The sequence below is a fragment of the Zootermopsis nevadensis genome, unplaced genomic scaffold, assembly GCF_977971745.1.
Source record: "Zootermopsis nevadensis isolate Lab colony 2312 unplaced genomic scaffold, Znev_1.0 Znev_ptg000007l, whole genome shotgun sequence".
NCBI classification, from domain to species: Eukaryota; Metazoa; Arthropoda; class Insecta; order Blattodea; family Termopsidae; genus Zootermopsis; species Zootermopsis nevadensis.
In genome coordinates, this window is record NW_028259139.1 from 2845583 (window position 1) to 2860257 (window position 14675).

Genomic DNA, 14675 nt, shown 5'->3' on the forward strand with positions numbered 1-14675 from the left:
TTACCAACTGTATAAAATTTAAAAATTCGAAATCAGAGTATACTCGAATATCATGATTATACCAAATTCCATCCAAATCCGTCCAGCTGTTCAGAACAATCACACGGACGGACGGACAGAGACACAGAGAGAGCCCATAAGACGTTCTTCGTTCACGCTAGAGCGTGAAGACTCTAAGAATTCAATGAATATACGAAGGGAAGACACGTAAGAATTTGAAGGCAGTGACTAGAATCAATTGAATAAAAATTTACTTGGATATTATCCATCGTCTAGTAATAAAACGTAAAAAACGTAAAACGACGTTTCGGAGATGGGGCTCTATCTCCGTCTTCAGGTTCCTACTGTTGGGATGGGGCCAGAGTATTATTAACTGAACCCAATACCATCTACAGAAAATACAAGGAGGCTGCACACATGGCACTACTCGCCAATCCTATCAGCCAGCCTAGTTTGGATTTATCTCCTATTTGGATACCTGTCATCTCTCAAGAAATCCAAGGTGGGCATCGAGTTTCAAGTTAATATTCATGTGTATTTATTCCCACCTTTTGTGAGTTTTTTTTTTTTGGGGGGGGGGCTTTAGCGTGTTTATGAATTTTGTTTTCTACATACTATTCTTTTAAGGTTTACATGCGTCATGTTTGTGTTTTTTGATTAAAATATATAATAAAATTCAGGTCAATACACAAAACTTTATTAGATGTTAAAATTTAAAATTTAAATGTTAAAATTTAAATTTGCGCCATTCATCACTATAAGGATGTTACATTAGAGCGCTTTCATTCACTTCACAACATGTTTCGATGTAATACATCATCTTCAGGTGTTGTCTTTTAAAACTATTTTATATTTTAATGCATGTCTTTCAATGAATATATTGAAAGACATGCATTAAAATATAAAATAGTTTTAAAAGACAACACCTGAAGATGATGTATTACATCGAAACATGTTGTGAAGTGAATGAAAGCGCTCTAATGTAACATCCTTATAGTGATGAATGGCGCAAATTTAAATTTTAACATTTAAATTTTAAATTTTAACATCTAATAAAGTTTTGTGTATTGACCTGAATTTTATTATATATTTTAACTATTCTTTTACGTCCCACGGATGGATGGTGTGGTTATGCCTTTTTATTCTGGGACTTTCACTTTTTACTTTGTCCGGAGATAGGGATTAGCTCTATCTAGTGGGCCCAACTGAGTAGGAACCTGAAGACGGAGATAGAGCCCCATCTCCGAAACGTCGTTTTACGTTTTTTACGTTTTATTACTAGACGATGGATAATATCCAAGTAAATTTTTATTCAATTGACTCTTCACCATCGTCAAGAAGTTTTAGATTTGAGTGACTAGAATGATGAAGACTTGTGGAATCTACAGAAATGATAATATTCCCCGGAGAAATGATAATATCATGTACAATAGCGTTAGAATGATACATCAGCAGTTTAGTTACTGCTTTGACAACACGCAGTGGGCTTATTCGTATAGGTTGTCCTGCGTTGTAAACAATACACCCATTGTGATGTGGTTAACATTGAAATGCACTCACGCGTACCGCCAAGAGGAGTCCGTACTGTTAATGAACAAAAGCTTCAGAATTTTATACGTCTCTTCCAGGGACCGCGAGCTTTGTGATAAGGTCCCTGAAGAATGAGTAGGAAGGGTATCTACTATTCTGCGGCAGGAATACGAAACAAAAATCCGTCTGTCACTGAGTTAATTTATTGTTCTCATTTTTAACGTGATATGGAATGACACTGCGCTCTGTAGAAAACTGATGTTACTAAGATGCATTTCAAGTTTAGAGCACTTCTTTATAATCGTAAGATTTGAGGTTTTCACAGAGGTAAGTATGAAGATTTCTGTCTTCTGGGTTGTTGCGCCGTGTAGTCTGGTCGATGTCCACCAACGTTTCAGAGGTCATACTGCCTCTGTCATCAGGGCGATTCATCATATTAATACATTAAATAATGTCATTGCTGTATTTGTTAGTTTTTTAAAAAACGTTCTGACTGTTAAAACATATTTTCTCAATTAATTTTTAATTTTAGTTTAAACCAGACAGACGTCACTTAATCCGCCACGGATAAATGAAAAGTCTACTATATTACGTTTTACGCTATAAAATTTCCCTCTCTATTTGATATTATACACACGTGGCATCAGTCTATTAATTAAAAAGACAGATAATTAAAAATCAATCTCTTGTATAACTGATATGTACTGAGCAGTTTTTAAATTTAATAAGATAGTGTAATTGCGTTATATTGTGAATATTATAACATTTATTTATTTTAATCCGTCTTATCACAATATAATTTTATTTAAAATTTCTTATAATTAAGATAATAAAATATCACACCTATTCGAAGACACTAGTACCTCTGGACATATCGGGACACTCACTCCTAAATCTTTGGCCGATATGTACATCTAATAACATTTAAGAAAAACAACACCTTCGCCCAAAAATGGAAAAAACAAACGTAATGAAACATCACCAAAAAACTACAGAAATCATAATTGAGTTTTAAGTTCTTAGATATATTTTACACCTGATGATGGTTTTATAAAAACCGAAACATGTTGTGTAAATGTTCCGAAATGTAAATCGATCAATCGATATGGAACATCAATGATATTTTATTATCTTAATTATAAGAAATTTTAAATATTGTGATCAGACGGATTAAAATAAATAATTGTTTAAATGTAATGTCTCTGGTTACTCAGCACGTCACATTTCTTTAAAGTTTTATTTTAATTTACTACAGTCAGCTATAGAAACGTTGTTTGTACGTCTACTTAAAGTTGGGTCATTAAATTTCTTCTTCAAATGACACGAGTTTGTCCCAAGTAGTACAATGCTCTGTTGTAATTTAACTTGAGAACTCAGGAGGAAAACATCCAAAGAAGTAATTACCATATGCATGAATACTGTGTCTAGAAGTTCATTCCAGTGCCATCTCTGCACCATAAAAAGAGATGTCACTTGCTGTATAATAAATAATTAAATCCGTTCCTAACTCAGTGCGTTCAACTTTATCAGTGAACGCACTGTACTATGAGCTGGAGTTGTCGCCATGTCAGTTACTTATCAGCATACAAAAGTTTCAAATGAGATTTGATCAAGAAAGACCGACAATATTAAGGAAAAGTGTACAAGAGTTTAGTTTAGATTCAGATGATTAAGGACACAAATCAACTTTCGGGTTTTCTGCAAGTTATCGGAATTTCTTTATCAGCAGAGCGACTTCGCTCTACAAGAACTCTGTTCCATGGAGTTGGTTGCTGATAATCTAAAGCGGAGTTATTATATTCCATCGTCTTTTGTGCAGGCGATAAAGTAGAAATGTAACGCGCTCTATTTTGAAACATCAACTTATCTGCCGGTGACAATGACGATGTAAAGGCTTTTGAACGATACCACATAACGGACTCAATCGCCATTTCCCAACTCACAAATACTGGCATACCTCGGAGATATTGCGGGTTCGGTTCCAGACCACCGCAATAAAGCGAGTCACACGAATGTTTTTGAATTTCCACTGCACATAAAAGTTATGTTTACACTATACTGTAGTCTATTAAGTGTGCAATAGCATTAGGTCTGAAAAAACAATACGAGAACATTGCGAGAATTACCAAAACGTGAAAAAAAGAGACACGAAGAGAGCACATGCTGTTGGAAAAATGGCGCTGATGGACTTGCTCGACGCAGGGTTGCCAACAAACCTTTAATTCGTAAAAAAAAAACGCAATATCTGGTCTGGCGGTTAGAACGCTGGCGTTGTAATCCTGGGGGTCTCGGGTTCGATTCCCGGCGGTGCCCGAATTTATAACTTGTGTTGGGCAAGGCCGTGGTCTAGGCAACACGGAGTTTTCCTCCGTGGCATCCCAACAATTACTCCATTCACACACACACAGAAGAAGGCAATGGCAAACCACTTCTGGATCATCTGCCAAGAACGTATATGAACAGGTCCCATTCCGAGAAAAGGATGGAAGGATCCTGTTCATATTGACCTGTCGTCAGACAGAACACTAAAGAATAATAAGATGAGGTGGTCTAGCAGTTAGAACGCTGGCCTTGTAATCCTGGGGTCTCGGGTTCGATTCCCGGTGGTGCTCAGATTTATAACTTGTGTTGGGCAAGGCCGTGGTCTAGGCAACACGAAGTTTTCCTCCGGGGGCTTCCCCGGTTTCTCCGTGGCATCCCATTCACACACGGAAGAAGGCAATGGCAAACCACTTCTGGATCATCTGCCAAGAACGTATATGAACAGGTCCCAGTCCGAGAAAAGGATGGAAGGATCCTGTTCATATGGACCTGTCGTCAGGCAGAACACTAAATAAATAAATGTCTGTAAGTAGTAGTAACGGAATTTAACACCTTGGGACAGGATACTTCTCGAGACGATGACAGTTGCTCAACTGTCAACAAACTCCTGCATTTTATGGAACCAGAAGTTTCACTGTCGTACTCACACGATTCGACACCGGGCCTTATCCTAAGCCAGCCGAGTCCAGTCCACACACACTACTTCCCTAAGATATGTTTTAAAACATCTGTTCAACCCACAGGACAACAGACAAGGATTTGTCGATGTATGAAATATGAAGGATGGAATTGTGTTACTGAAAATGAATAATGGATCGGTGATGCAACGATAAGACATCCAGAACGTACGACGTGTTTCATGACGCTGAATTACCTTAACCGGAAGCGACAGTCTGGAATACAAGCGCGGTTAGTTTCCGCAGGACGAACTGTTCCGTGTCTGGGAGCGGCTTACTCGCATACAGCGAGTCCCTCAGGACCGCCCGATCGTAATTTCCCGGCGGAACTCTCAGTCCCTGGGCAACTGTGTAACGAGCAGAGCTCAACATTCCGTCCCGTACGCGATGGGTGACCCAGCGTAAGATGGACAGGGCATTCAGCACAAACACAGAGAATATTTAGGTTGAGAAACCTCTTCGGAACACTTTACACTGGAGACCTACTGTAGGGACCAGATTACTTGCGAGTTTTTGGGGCGGGGCACTGCGCGCGCACCTCAACGCGTTTTATAACTGTTTCTATAGAATTTGGGAATTCGGCTAGAAAGTAATCTGGTCACTACGGTAGATGAGCGAATATTAACATTTACGGCAGAGACGTAATTCGTTCAATGAAGCTGTCTCAATAATATTTAAGAATTCACACACAAAACTCCACTATTACAAAGACGATGCTAATTAATGAAATAATCCCTCGTAAAAAGTGAGAATAATATAAATTCTATAAACACAAAACGCAGGATTATTGACTGTTAAGTCTTTAAAGTGTTAAAACGGACATTAAGCAGGGCGTGAGAATGTAATCTTTATTAATATATCTATAGGATTTTGTGTACACGGTTACGAACCTTGGAGTTTGTAGGTCATTTCTAACCACCCCTTTCTTCACATATCCAATTTCTGCCCTGTTCTCTCAGTTTTCAAACCCAGACTACTATAAGCATTTTCTGTTTCCTCAGGAGTGGAATGTATCCAGCATGTTTCAATATGTTTTAGTCACACCAGGGATAATAAAATTTAAAGTAGAAATCGTCGAACGCCTAGTTAAGATCTTTGTTCCAGTCTCCTGCATTTCAATTACACTGATATAATCTCAATGCTTGGCGTTTCAAATGTTTTAAATCTTTCGTTCATCTTGTAGAAGTCAGAAGATTACTGTAAAGGCCTATATCCGTTTTAATCTGTAATTGTTTGCTTTCTTTATTGTAAGATAAAACATAATATTGGTGTTTTGCTAATCTGTACGTAACCTCACATTTCATCTCCATAAATTCAACACATTTAGATTACATTTCCTGTAGTAAATTTGCAATAAAAGTTATCAATAATTCAAGGTTTCTTTACATCGACCCCTTATAAAACATACTTTACACAGATATTAACAAGCCATAAATTATACACCCAGAGTAATAAATTCGTGATTTATTACCAACATTTAGATACAGTATTTCAGTTCAAATGTTTCAATCTCTCCAGGATTAACATCTCATTAAATATATATTGTTTAAATCTTGTCCGTCTAATCACAATAAATTCTTATTAAATATTAAAATATTACAATAATTAACATTTAAAATATTTAAAATATTAAATGATGTTCTTTATCGAAATATTCGATTTACATTAGACCATCATCGAATATTTCGATAAAGAACATCATTTAATATTTTAAATGTTAATTATTGTAATATTTTAATATTTAATAAGAATTTATTGTGATTAGACGGACAAGATTTAAACAATATATATTTAATGAGATGTTAATCCTGGAGAGATTGAAACATTTAAATTGAAATACTGTATCTAAATGTTGGTAATAAATCACGAATTGGGTGTAAACTGTGTGTACTCAAAAGTTGAGTAAACCTTTCCAGGATTCGATTCTTAGCAAGAAGACCAACTATTCCAAGGGCATCCGTGGCTTCCTTACATCATCGACGTACAGACGGAGACCCCTTCAGGCATAAAATTATATTAAAGAATTACGGAAACCTTAAAGATGTTTAGGATAAACGTTCATAAAAACCTTTAGATTTTAAACAAATTCTAGATCAGAATTCATGGCTCTAAAAGTAGTTTCATACGCAAGCCAGCGTGATAGCGGGTTAAGAGACCGTAGTTCAACGGTGGTGTCGCTCATCCTTGTAAGGCAAAACTGTTTCAAGATCGCAAGTTTCAATGTCCTTTAACACGCATTATTCACAACCAGTTACTATTCGTCACTATGTAATCTACGCAGTTGACAGAGCGTCATTACATAAACAAAAAAAATCAAAACATCGTAAGTCTATAACGTGTACAGTTCAGGAAGGGTTGCTTAACCCTTTGAAGCCGAAGATCGTCTGAATATTATTTATGAATTCAGTCCGTACCGCGAAGAAAACACTACACCTCACCATTACGAAAATCAGCTGGTTAACCCTTTGAAGCCGAAGCTCGTCTGAATATTATTTACGAATCCAGAACGTACCGCGAAGAAAACACCTCACTTAACCATTAGAAGTCGAATCAGGCGGTACCACATAAGATTTAACAAAAGAACATCTCGGTCAAAGCCTTAATAAACCAGGACACACTTATAAAACTGAGAAAGTGTTGCTAAATCATAAAAACGATCGACATTATAAACCTACAAGGTCTAACCAACGCAGATGAACAAACGTCCTTAAATAAACCCAATCGACATCACAAACGTAAATTATACGGATGAGAAAGTTGTCAAACAAACAATCATTCCCACAATTCGATGTCGCAATAACCTATACAGTTGATAAAACGATACTACACAAGTCAAGAAACGGACACAGCCATCCACTCCTCTACGTAGTCAAAAGTTCTCAGGAGCCCGAGGGGCCTACCTGCTATCTTCCGTTCCCGCAATCGCCTCCAGAGTTCTTCTGCTTTCCTCAGCGGCCATCCCTCAACCTTGGCGCTAAAACTGCGGAAGAATTTGTAATCCTTAAAGTGAGACATATTCAGTGAGCCACATCGCGCACCGCACCTCGACGCTGCACATCTCCGACTGACGACGACGCTCCCCTGCGGACGGACGCCCGAGCCACGCCGACGCTACCGCCTGTTGCTTTGTTTGTGCGCCGGGAAAATGACAGTCGGGACTGACACGAGACCATGAGGACCAACTCCACTTTATCACACACCAAGAATATCACCGCCTCCTCGGATGCTGCGTCGCGCGTTACCGCAGAAACTGACAAGACTCTTTACAGACGCCATCTGCTACAAACATTCTGCGCGCGTCAACCTGATGATGGAAGCAGTAAGCGCCTGTGACGGATCAAACAATTTTGGGGAACAACATGACGTAATGTCCCAAAATACATCTTCGTATCAGCCTCTGTAATATCACATGGTGGACCAACATCAAAATCGACGTGTTCGCACATTGTTTTCCTCAGTACCTCCAGCCAAGTGCAAGGATATTATCTTAAAACAAGCCACGGTATTCATAGCCGTTACATGATCTATCTTTAAACGAAGCAAATGCTTGTTTGATAATTTGCTGTTAAGGAACTTTGGGCGGAATGGAATAATATTTATGACCATTAAAGTTTACTAATTTAGAAGATTTCTGTCTACGATCATGCACTCAGCTACATATTAGGGGTCACGTGAAATAGATTGAAAAATCACACGTAATACAGACAGATCAAATTTTTAATTTAGAAAGGTCGAAACTTTTAAATTGAAATAAATAAATACAACGATGACATTACTTAACGTATTAACACAAATCAATTGTTCCTAAAACCCGACATTACAACAGTTTTTTTTTGTAGTGTTCTGTCTGACGACAGGTCCATATGAACAGGATCCTTCCATCCTTCTCTCGGACTGGGACCTGTTCATATACGTTCTTGGCAGATGATCCAGAAGTGGTTTGCCATTGCCTTCTTCTGTGTGTGAATGGAGTAATTGTTGGGATGCCACGGAGAAACTGGGGAAGCCCCCGGAGGAAAACTCCGTGTTGCCTAGACCACAATCTTGCCCAACACAATTAAAAAAAATTGTATGTATTGCGTTAAATTTTACGTAAAATCATTTCTAAGTAGGATTTGAGGTTTTCACAGCGGTGAGTCCGAAGATGGCCGTCTTCTGGATTGTACCGCAGTGTAGTCTGGCAGGAGTTACCAACGTTCCAGAGGCAGCGAGGATATCTGAGACGTTGGTAAATTTGTACCAGACAACATTGAATTATAACCCAGAACACAAGTCACCTTCAAAATCCTTTCTGTTAATAGCAAATTATTAAAATTGTATGTAATATATGTCTGCAAATAAACTAACAAAATTTGTTACATTTTCTTGTTTTTTCTCAAATTTTTGCGGATTATCTGGTCATTCAATTATCGGAGAAAAATATTTTTCCTAACCAACCCGGATAATTGGAAGTTCATTATACCATGACATGTTACAACACGAATTCAGTTTCAGAAAAACACGTACAGAAACGAATGAACATAAAACTCATTTTAATCTACGTAGTCTATTAAACATCCACACGTTTTTCATCAATTCCACCAGCATCCTATGTATAAATAACCACTTAAACTAATGATATATTTAGAGTTGTAAGTGAGTTAAAGCTTGGTTGAATTCACTAGACAACCATATGAATATGTACGTATGCATTTTCAAACTCGATACATTATAACCTCACAATTCATATCGATTACTGTTAATTAATGGAAAGCTTTAACATTCAGTCACTCAAATGTTTCGGCAGTATTTCACATAAATCGTATATTTCATGATTTACGTGCTGTTCGAACGAGATCCTATTATTATTATTTTTGTTGTAAATTAAAATGGTAATTTATCAAAATGAAAATTCTTGGAACAGCTGAAGAACATATGCTTAAGAAGCCAGTTACTACCAAAGAATAAGAACTCTGTCCCCCATCTTCAGGGTTCTGATGTTACTGGAAAACTCGGAAGTCGCGACTTTCGAGTATCCATTCACAACAGAACCCTGAAGATGGGAAAATAGTTTGTTCTCGAAACGTCTGTTTACTACGGTAACCTGTTAACACGGCTGATTGCCCGAGAAGATTTTATTGATAATTAAGTTGTGTTTTACAATGTTGGAATTAACTCGTAATTAATGGATTAATACTGTTCTGTCCAAAATGAGTATCGTACAGGTTCCGAAACGTAGATACATCGCTGCTATTTCAATTAAATCCTCTGTTTATATGAACCTTCGTACTAATTAGAAGAGAGTGGAATTCATTTTCTCTTTTAACACTAGTATATTTAGAGCTGAATGAGTGGATTTCAACGAAATACTTCCACTTCTTATTAGAACTAAAATTATACATTTTAAGCATAAAATGCACCAGGAATCTGGGTTCATTCTACCATGAAGGGGTTCCCCCTCACATTTTACTTATTTCATTTTTTTTATTTAGTGTTCTGTCTGACGACAGGTCCATATGAACAGGATCCTTCCATCCTTTTCTCGGACTGGGACCTGTTCATATACGTTCTTGGCAGATGATTCAGAAGTGGTTTGCCATTGCCTTCTTCTGTGTGTGAATGGGATGCCACGGAGAAACCGGGGAAGCCCCCGGAGGAAAACTCCGTGTTGCCTAGACCACAATCTTGCCCAACACAAGTTATAAATTCGGGCACCGCCGGGAATCTAACCCGAGACCCCAGGATTACAAGGCCAGCGTTCTAACCGCTAGAACACCGTGGCGGTTACTTATTTCATAATACAATTTTAAAATTTTTGTAATTACAATCCAATTTGCGTAGATAATGCTGCAATAGACTGTATTATCGTCCAATATAAAATGTTTAAATCCGGTTACTACAATTAAAATAGTGAACTGTACACCGTACGACAGACAGGCCTGCAATCCTTAGAAATCCCGGTGCTATTTTACAGTTCTATGATCACAGAAAGATGAGACCCATTGATATAATAAAAAAAATGGTACGAATATCTTTGAACTAGTCTTCTACCAAACTGGAACGTGGGAGAAGTGTCTCTCAGTTGTCATGGCATCGGCTCGTTAAACGTAACACCGCTGTCGTAAATTGCAGCCCGAATTTCCTCCTGACCTTTCAAACATCCACCAGCGCTAATTGGATCGCAGTAACGCGGGGCTGTCAGAGTACAGATGGGCGTCCCCCCGTGCATAAAGCTCCTTACAAGGTCACCAGAGCAGGGACACCACACAAATTCTTACCAACTCACTACGAAACGTCGAGGCCGATTGATATCGATCATGCATCGTATTTGGGAGGTTTCACTTTCGAACCTCGACCCGGTTTACCTTGGCAGGTTGATAAAGAATGCGTACTTACTATTCAATATCGCCCACTCAACTCATCACCGCTGTATGACTACTAAATAAACCAATGAAAATCACAAACAGATCACATCAAACGGACCGCACGGTCTGACCACAATCTCGCCTGCCTTCCTCAGTCCTCCGTCTGCCTACGTATCATTTTAACATCAGTCAACGTTTCTCCACGCCCTGAGTTTTAAGACATTACGCTAAACAAACAATCTACGTCAATGTTGTTTTAATTGTAGCAATCAAAATCTTTAGAAGGAGCCCTCGTGGAAACTGTTTACACACCCGTTCCAGATCTGCGTCTTAAAACTCTTTATCAAAACTGACGGAGTGCTGAATGAAAGTACGTCGTCTCAGAACAAAATGACGAGGAAATAGATATATAGATCTATAGATCTAGGCCTTACTGCGAGAACGCATCGAGACGTCGGATAAAAATACACCAAGTTCTATTCACCAAACATAATATAAAATCAAAGATTACGAGAGTGGCGTGTTTTTGTAGCAATTCTCAAGGAGAACTCTGGAGTCCAGCTTCATGCTCCGGCCGTTTACATCCAGGTTAAAAATTCCCGGTTTCAATTAGTCAAGAGACCGCAAGGATTCCAGAAACTTCAGAAGCCCCTTACCAGGAACTGAAATCATTTTACAAACGAACCCCGGTATCTCTCGATTAAAACAACGGCTAAACGCCTCGAGCTAAGCCGCTACGTGGTTAAGAACCACACAACCGCAGATATTTGATTTCCAGAACCAATTCCCGATAACGGTCGGTAAACAAGTTCCAATCCCAGCACGAAACCACGAGGGGAAAGCCACCCCAAAGCCACCCCGTGCCACAAGACTTCCCCTGTAATTAGCAAGCCGTCACTGTGTTGACAGACAGGAAATAATCAAGGCTTCTAAGAAGGAAAGCAACACATCACACAGGACTCCAAATGCGAGTGAAAATCTACGATATAAATCGCACCAGCGATCGATACAGATTGCAGTTTCCTGCAACCCTAATACGCAAGCGTGTGCCGTAAGATACTGTTAGTCAACAGGTGGTCCACGGGCCACTGAATGACCGAAGTTTGTGCATCCCCGCAAATCCTGTGGGCGGGTAAGTTATCTAATGGAGATAGCGAACTATTTCTAGACATTCGTGGTAAATGGATGGAGAGAATGAAGCTGACCGCGTCATTCTAGAAACCACATGAGTCCACAAAACTCACTTTTGAGAAAAATATAAAAAAAAACTCGCTACCAAAAGTACAATTTATTTTATGCTCTATTTTTCTCAAGAATAATTAGCAAGTATCTAATTTCTTGATATAGTTCACAAAAGCCTACTGCATGCAGAATTATTAACTGAAGTTATTTTTGGACTCATGTGGTTTAGCCTTTTGTCACTGTTGGGGTGACCCATTTAAAAAGCTCTGAGTTTTATTTGTTTCTTTATGATCAAAACCTCAACCTCAACCTAGCAGCAAAATGAGTCCAGAACTCGTTACTTTTTTAAAACATCTACAAATCATGCTGCCAAAGTTTGTACTGATGTGATTCTAATGGGAATCGTTGCATATGCGCCTAATAATTGTCATGAAAGCAACAGCTCATTACCTCAAAAAGTGGACTCATGTAGTTTTGCAGAAGATCGATTCAAAATAGTTAGTGACTGGACCGAGATTCGAACTGGGCATACACAGGATAAAAATCTAAACCGTTAACACTACACCAACGTTCAAATTGATATTTCTGATGTACAGTATTCTGCAAAATTCATGGCGGATCATCCGTATGGACAAAGTGGATACACGCGACAACAAAAAATCCACCATCAAATATAAATGTAAATGTAAAATTAATATCGTTGTCTGTTCGGTAGCCGGTATGAGTATTTTTGTAATCAGTCTTTTATAACGAACATGCAGAGTCCAATAAAAGTGACACACATGAAATACAATCCATCAAAGGGAACATTTGACGTCAACGCACAAGTCACGTATACAAGCAAAATTTTTGTAACAATTATATTAATTTCGTTGTAGATAAAAAAAAATTTCACAAATTTTCAAAATTTTCTCTTTTCGGAAAAGTTACTAGACATTTCGGTGCTCGCGATACATTTTTCTTTCATCCTAGAGTTAGAAGATAATTAAAATTTACGATAAGAAAACACAACTTATGGAAAAACTGAGAGACATTAAATCCTTAGAATATACAAATGTAGATAATATTTACTGTTCTTGACAGGCTGTCAACACACGGAGACCGTAGGAATTAATGTAAGGCAAGGAGTGACGTAATGTACCTTCGCTGCCACTGCTGTAAGACCACCGGAAACACTAAATCCTGCTTCAGAGTTCCAAATATAAATTTATTTTTACGCTTTAAATAATCACTAAAATATACTCAATTAAAGATAATAATTGGGCACTCCGGTATAGAACAGCTGATCTTGACTTGAGTATTTGTTTTCGATTAATATTTTTATCGATTTATTCCTCTATAGTACATAAAGCTGTATATATTAAATCTTGTCCGTCTAATCACAATATATTCTTATTAAATATTAAAATATTACAATAATTAACATTTAAAATATTAAATGATGTTCTTTATCGAAATATTCGATTTACATTAGACCATCATTTTTCATGTTTCACGACATGTTTCAGTTCCTAATGTAATGGTCTAATGTAAATCGAATATTTCGATAAAGAACATGATTTAATATTTTAAATATTTTAAATGTTAATTATTGTAATATTTTAATATTTAATAAGAATTTATTGTGATTAGACGGACAAGATTTAATATATACTTATTATATCACAATATGACGCAACTTTACCATCTTACACATAAAGCTGTATCGATTTGACTCAACACGGAATACTTTACCTGAAGACGGAGACATTCCGTCTCCGAAACGTCGTGCTTTAATCAAACTAAGACGATGGATAATGTCTATTAAGTCTATTTGAACCCTTCGAAGTCGAACTTAGTCTAAATAACACTTAAAAAAATTCAGTCCGTACCGCAAAGGAAACACAACTCTTCTCCAATACAAATATCAACTAATTACCATTATTTAAGGATATAATCGTAAAAGTAATAATTATTCATTACCGAAGTAGTGAGACATTTTTTCACCTCGGTCAAAAATATATTCATACAACACAATATCTTATACTACGACGTGTCATCTTTTACAACCGACGACGTGCTTAAAACACTTGCCGAGAAGCGAGCACTAGATACAAATTGCGGAAGGCGCCATGTTCACTTACGTAAGGGGCGGTAAAACTTGCATCGCTGTGGTGTATCCTTGTAGTTCGGCACAAAGCAGACATACTGGTCTGTTTATAATGAAATTCTTGCCTGTTCTGCTAGGGGTCATTATGTTCATTGATTCATGTGCAGAGTACGAACACACAACGGAGAGCAAATGCCAGTGTGGACGTCCGAATTTATCTTCCAAACAAATTAAGGAGGCTTCTATCTTCCTCAATTGATCTCTTCCCTTGAGCTCAACTTAAATAAACCATCAACTTACTAACCATCCTCACTTCAAACCTGAAAATTACGACGGCACGTTCCTCCGAAACGGTGGTACACAACCCTGCAGACTACAGAGCGCAAAAACCCAGCGTCAACTTTAGACAAATTGGACAAACACCATTTTGGTCCTTAAACACACACAAGGCACGTTCAACTAAATTCTTGGAACGTAGTCCTTAAAACTGATGGTTGCTCAGCTGGTCGATACATTTCATAAATGGAATCC

At 37.8% G+C, this 14675-nt stretch overlaps 1 protein-coding gene across 6 annotated transcripts in view; it reads right to left on the reverse strand.

Moving 5' to 3' along the window:
- Window positions 1-14675, reverse strand: part of cv-c (RhoGTPase activating protein) — a 222625-nt gene that overhangs the window by 76734 nt on the left and 131216 nt on the right. Inside the window, exon 1 of one of the 6 annotated variants that reach the window (XM_087343960.1) lies at window positions 7430-7600. The exons of the other annotated variants lie outside the window; for them this stretch is intronic. Coding sequence (XP_087200086.1) covers window positions 7430-7544 — 115 coding nt within the window. The 5' untranslated portion in view covers window positions 7545-7600. Of the gene's footprint in view, window positions 1-7429; window positions 7601-14675 lie in introns of those variants that run through there. 6 annotated transcript variants of the gene reach the window in all.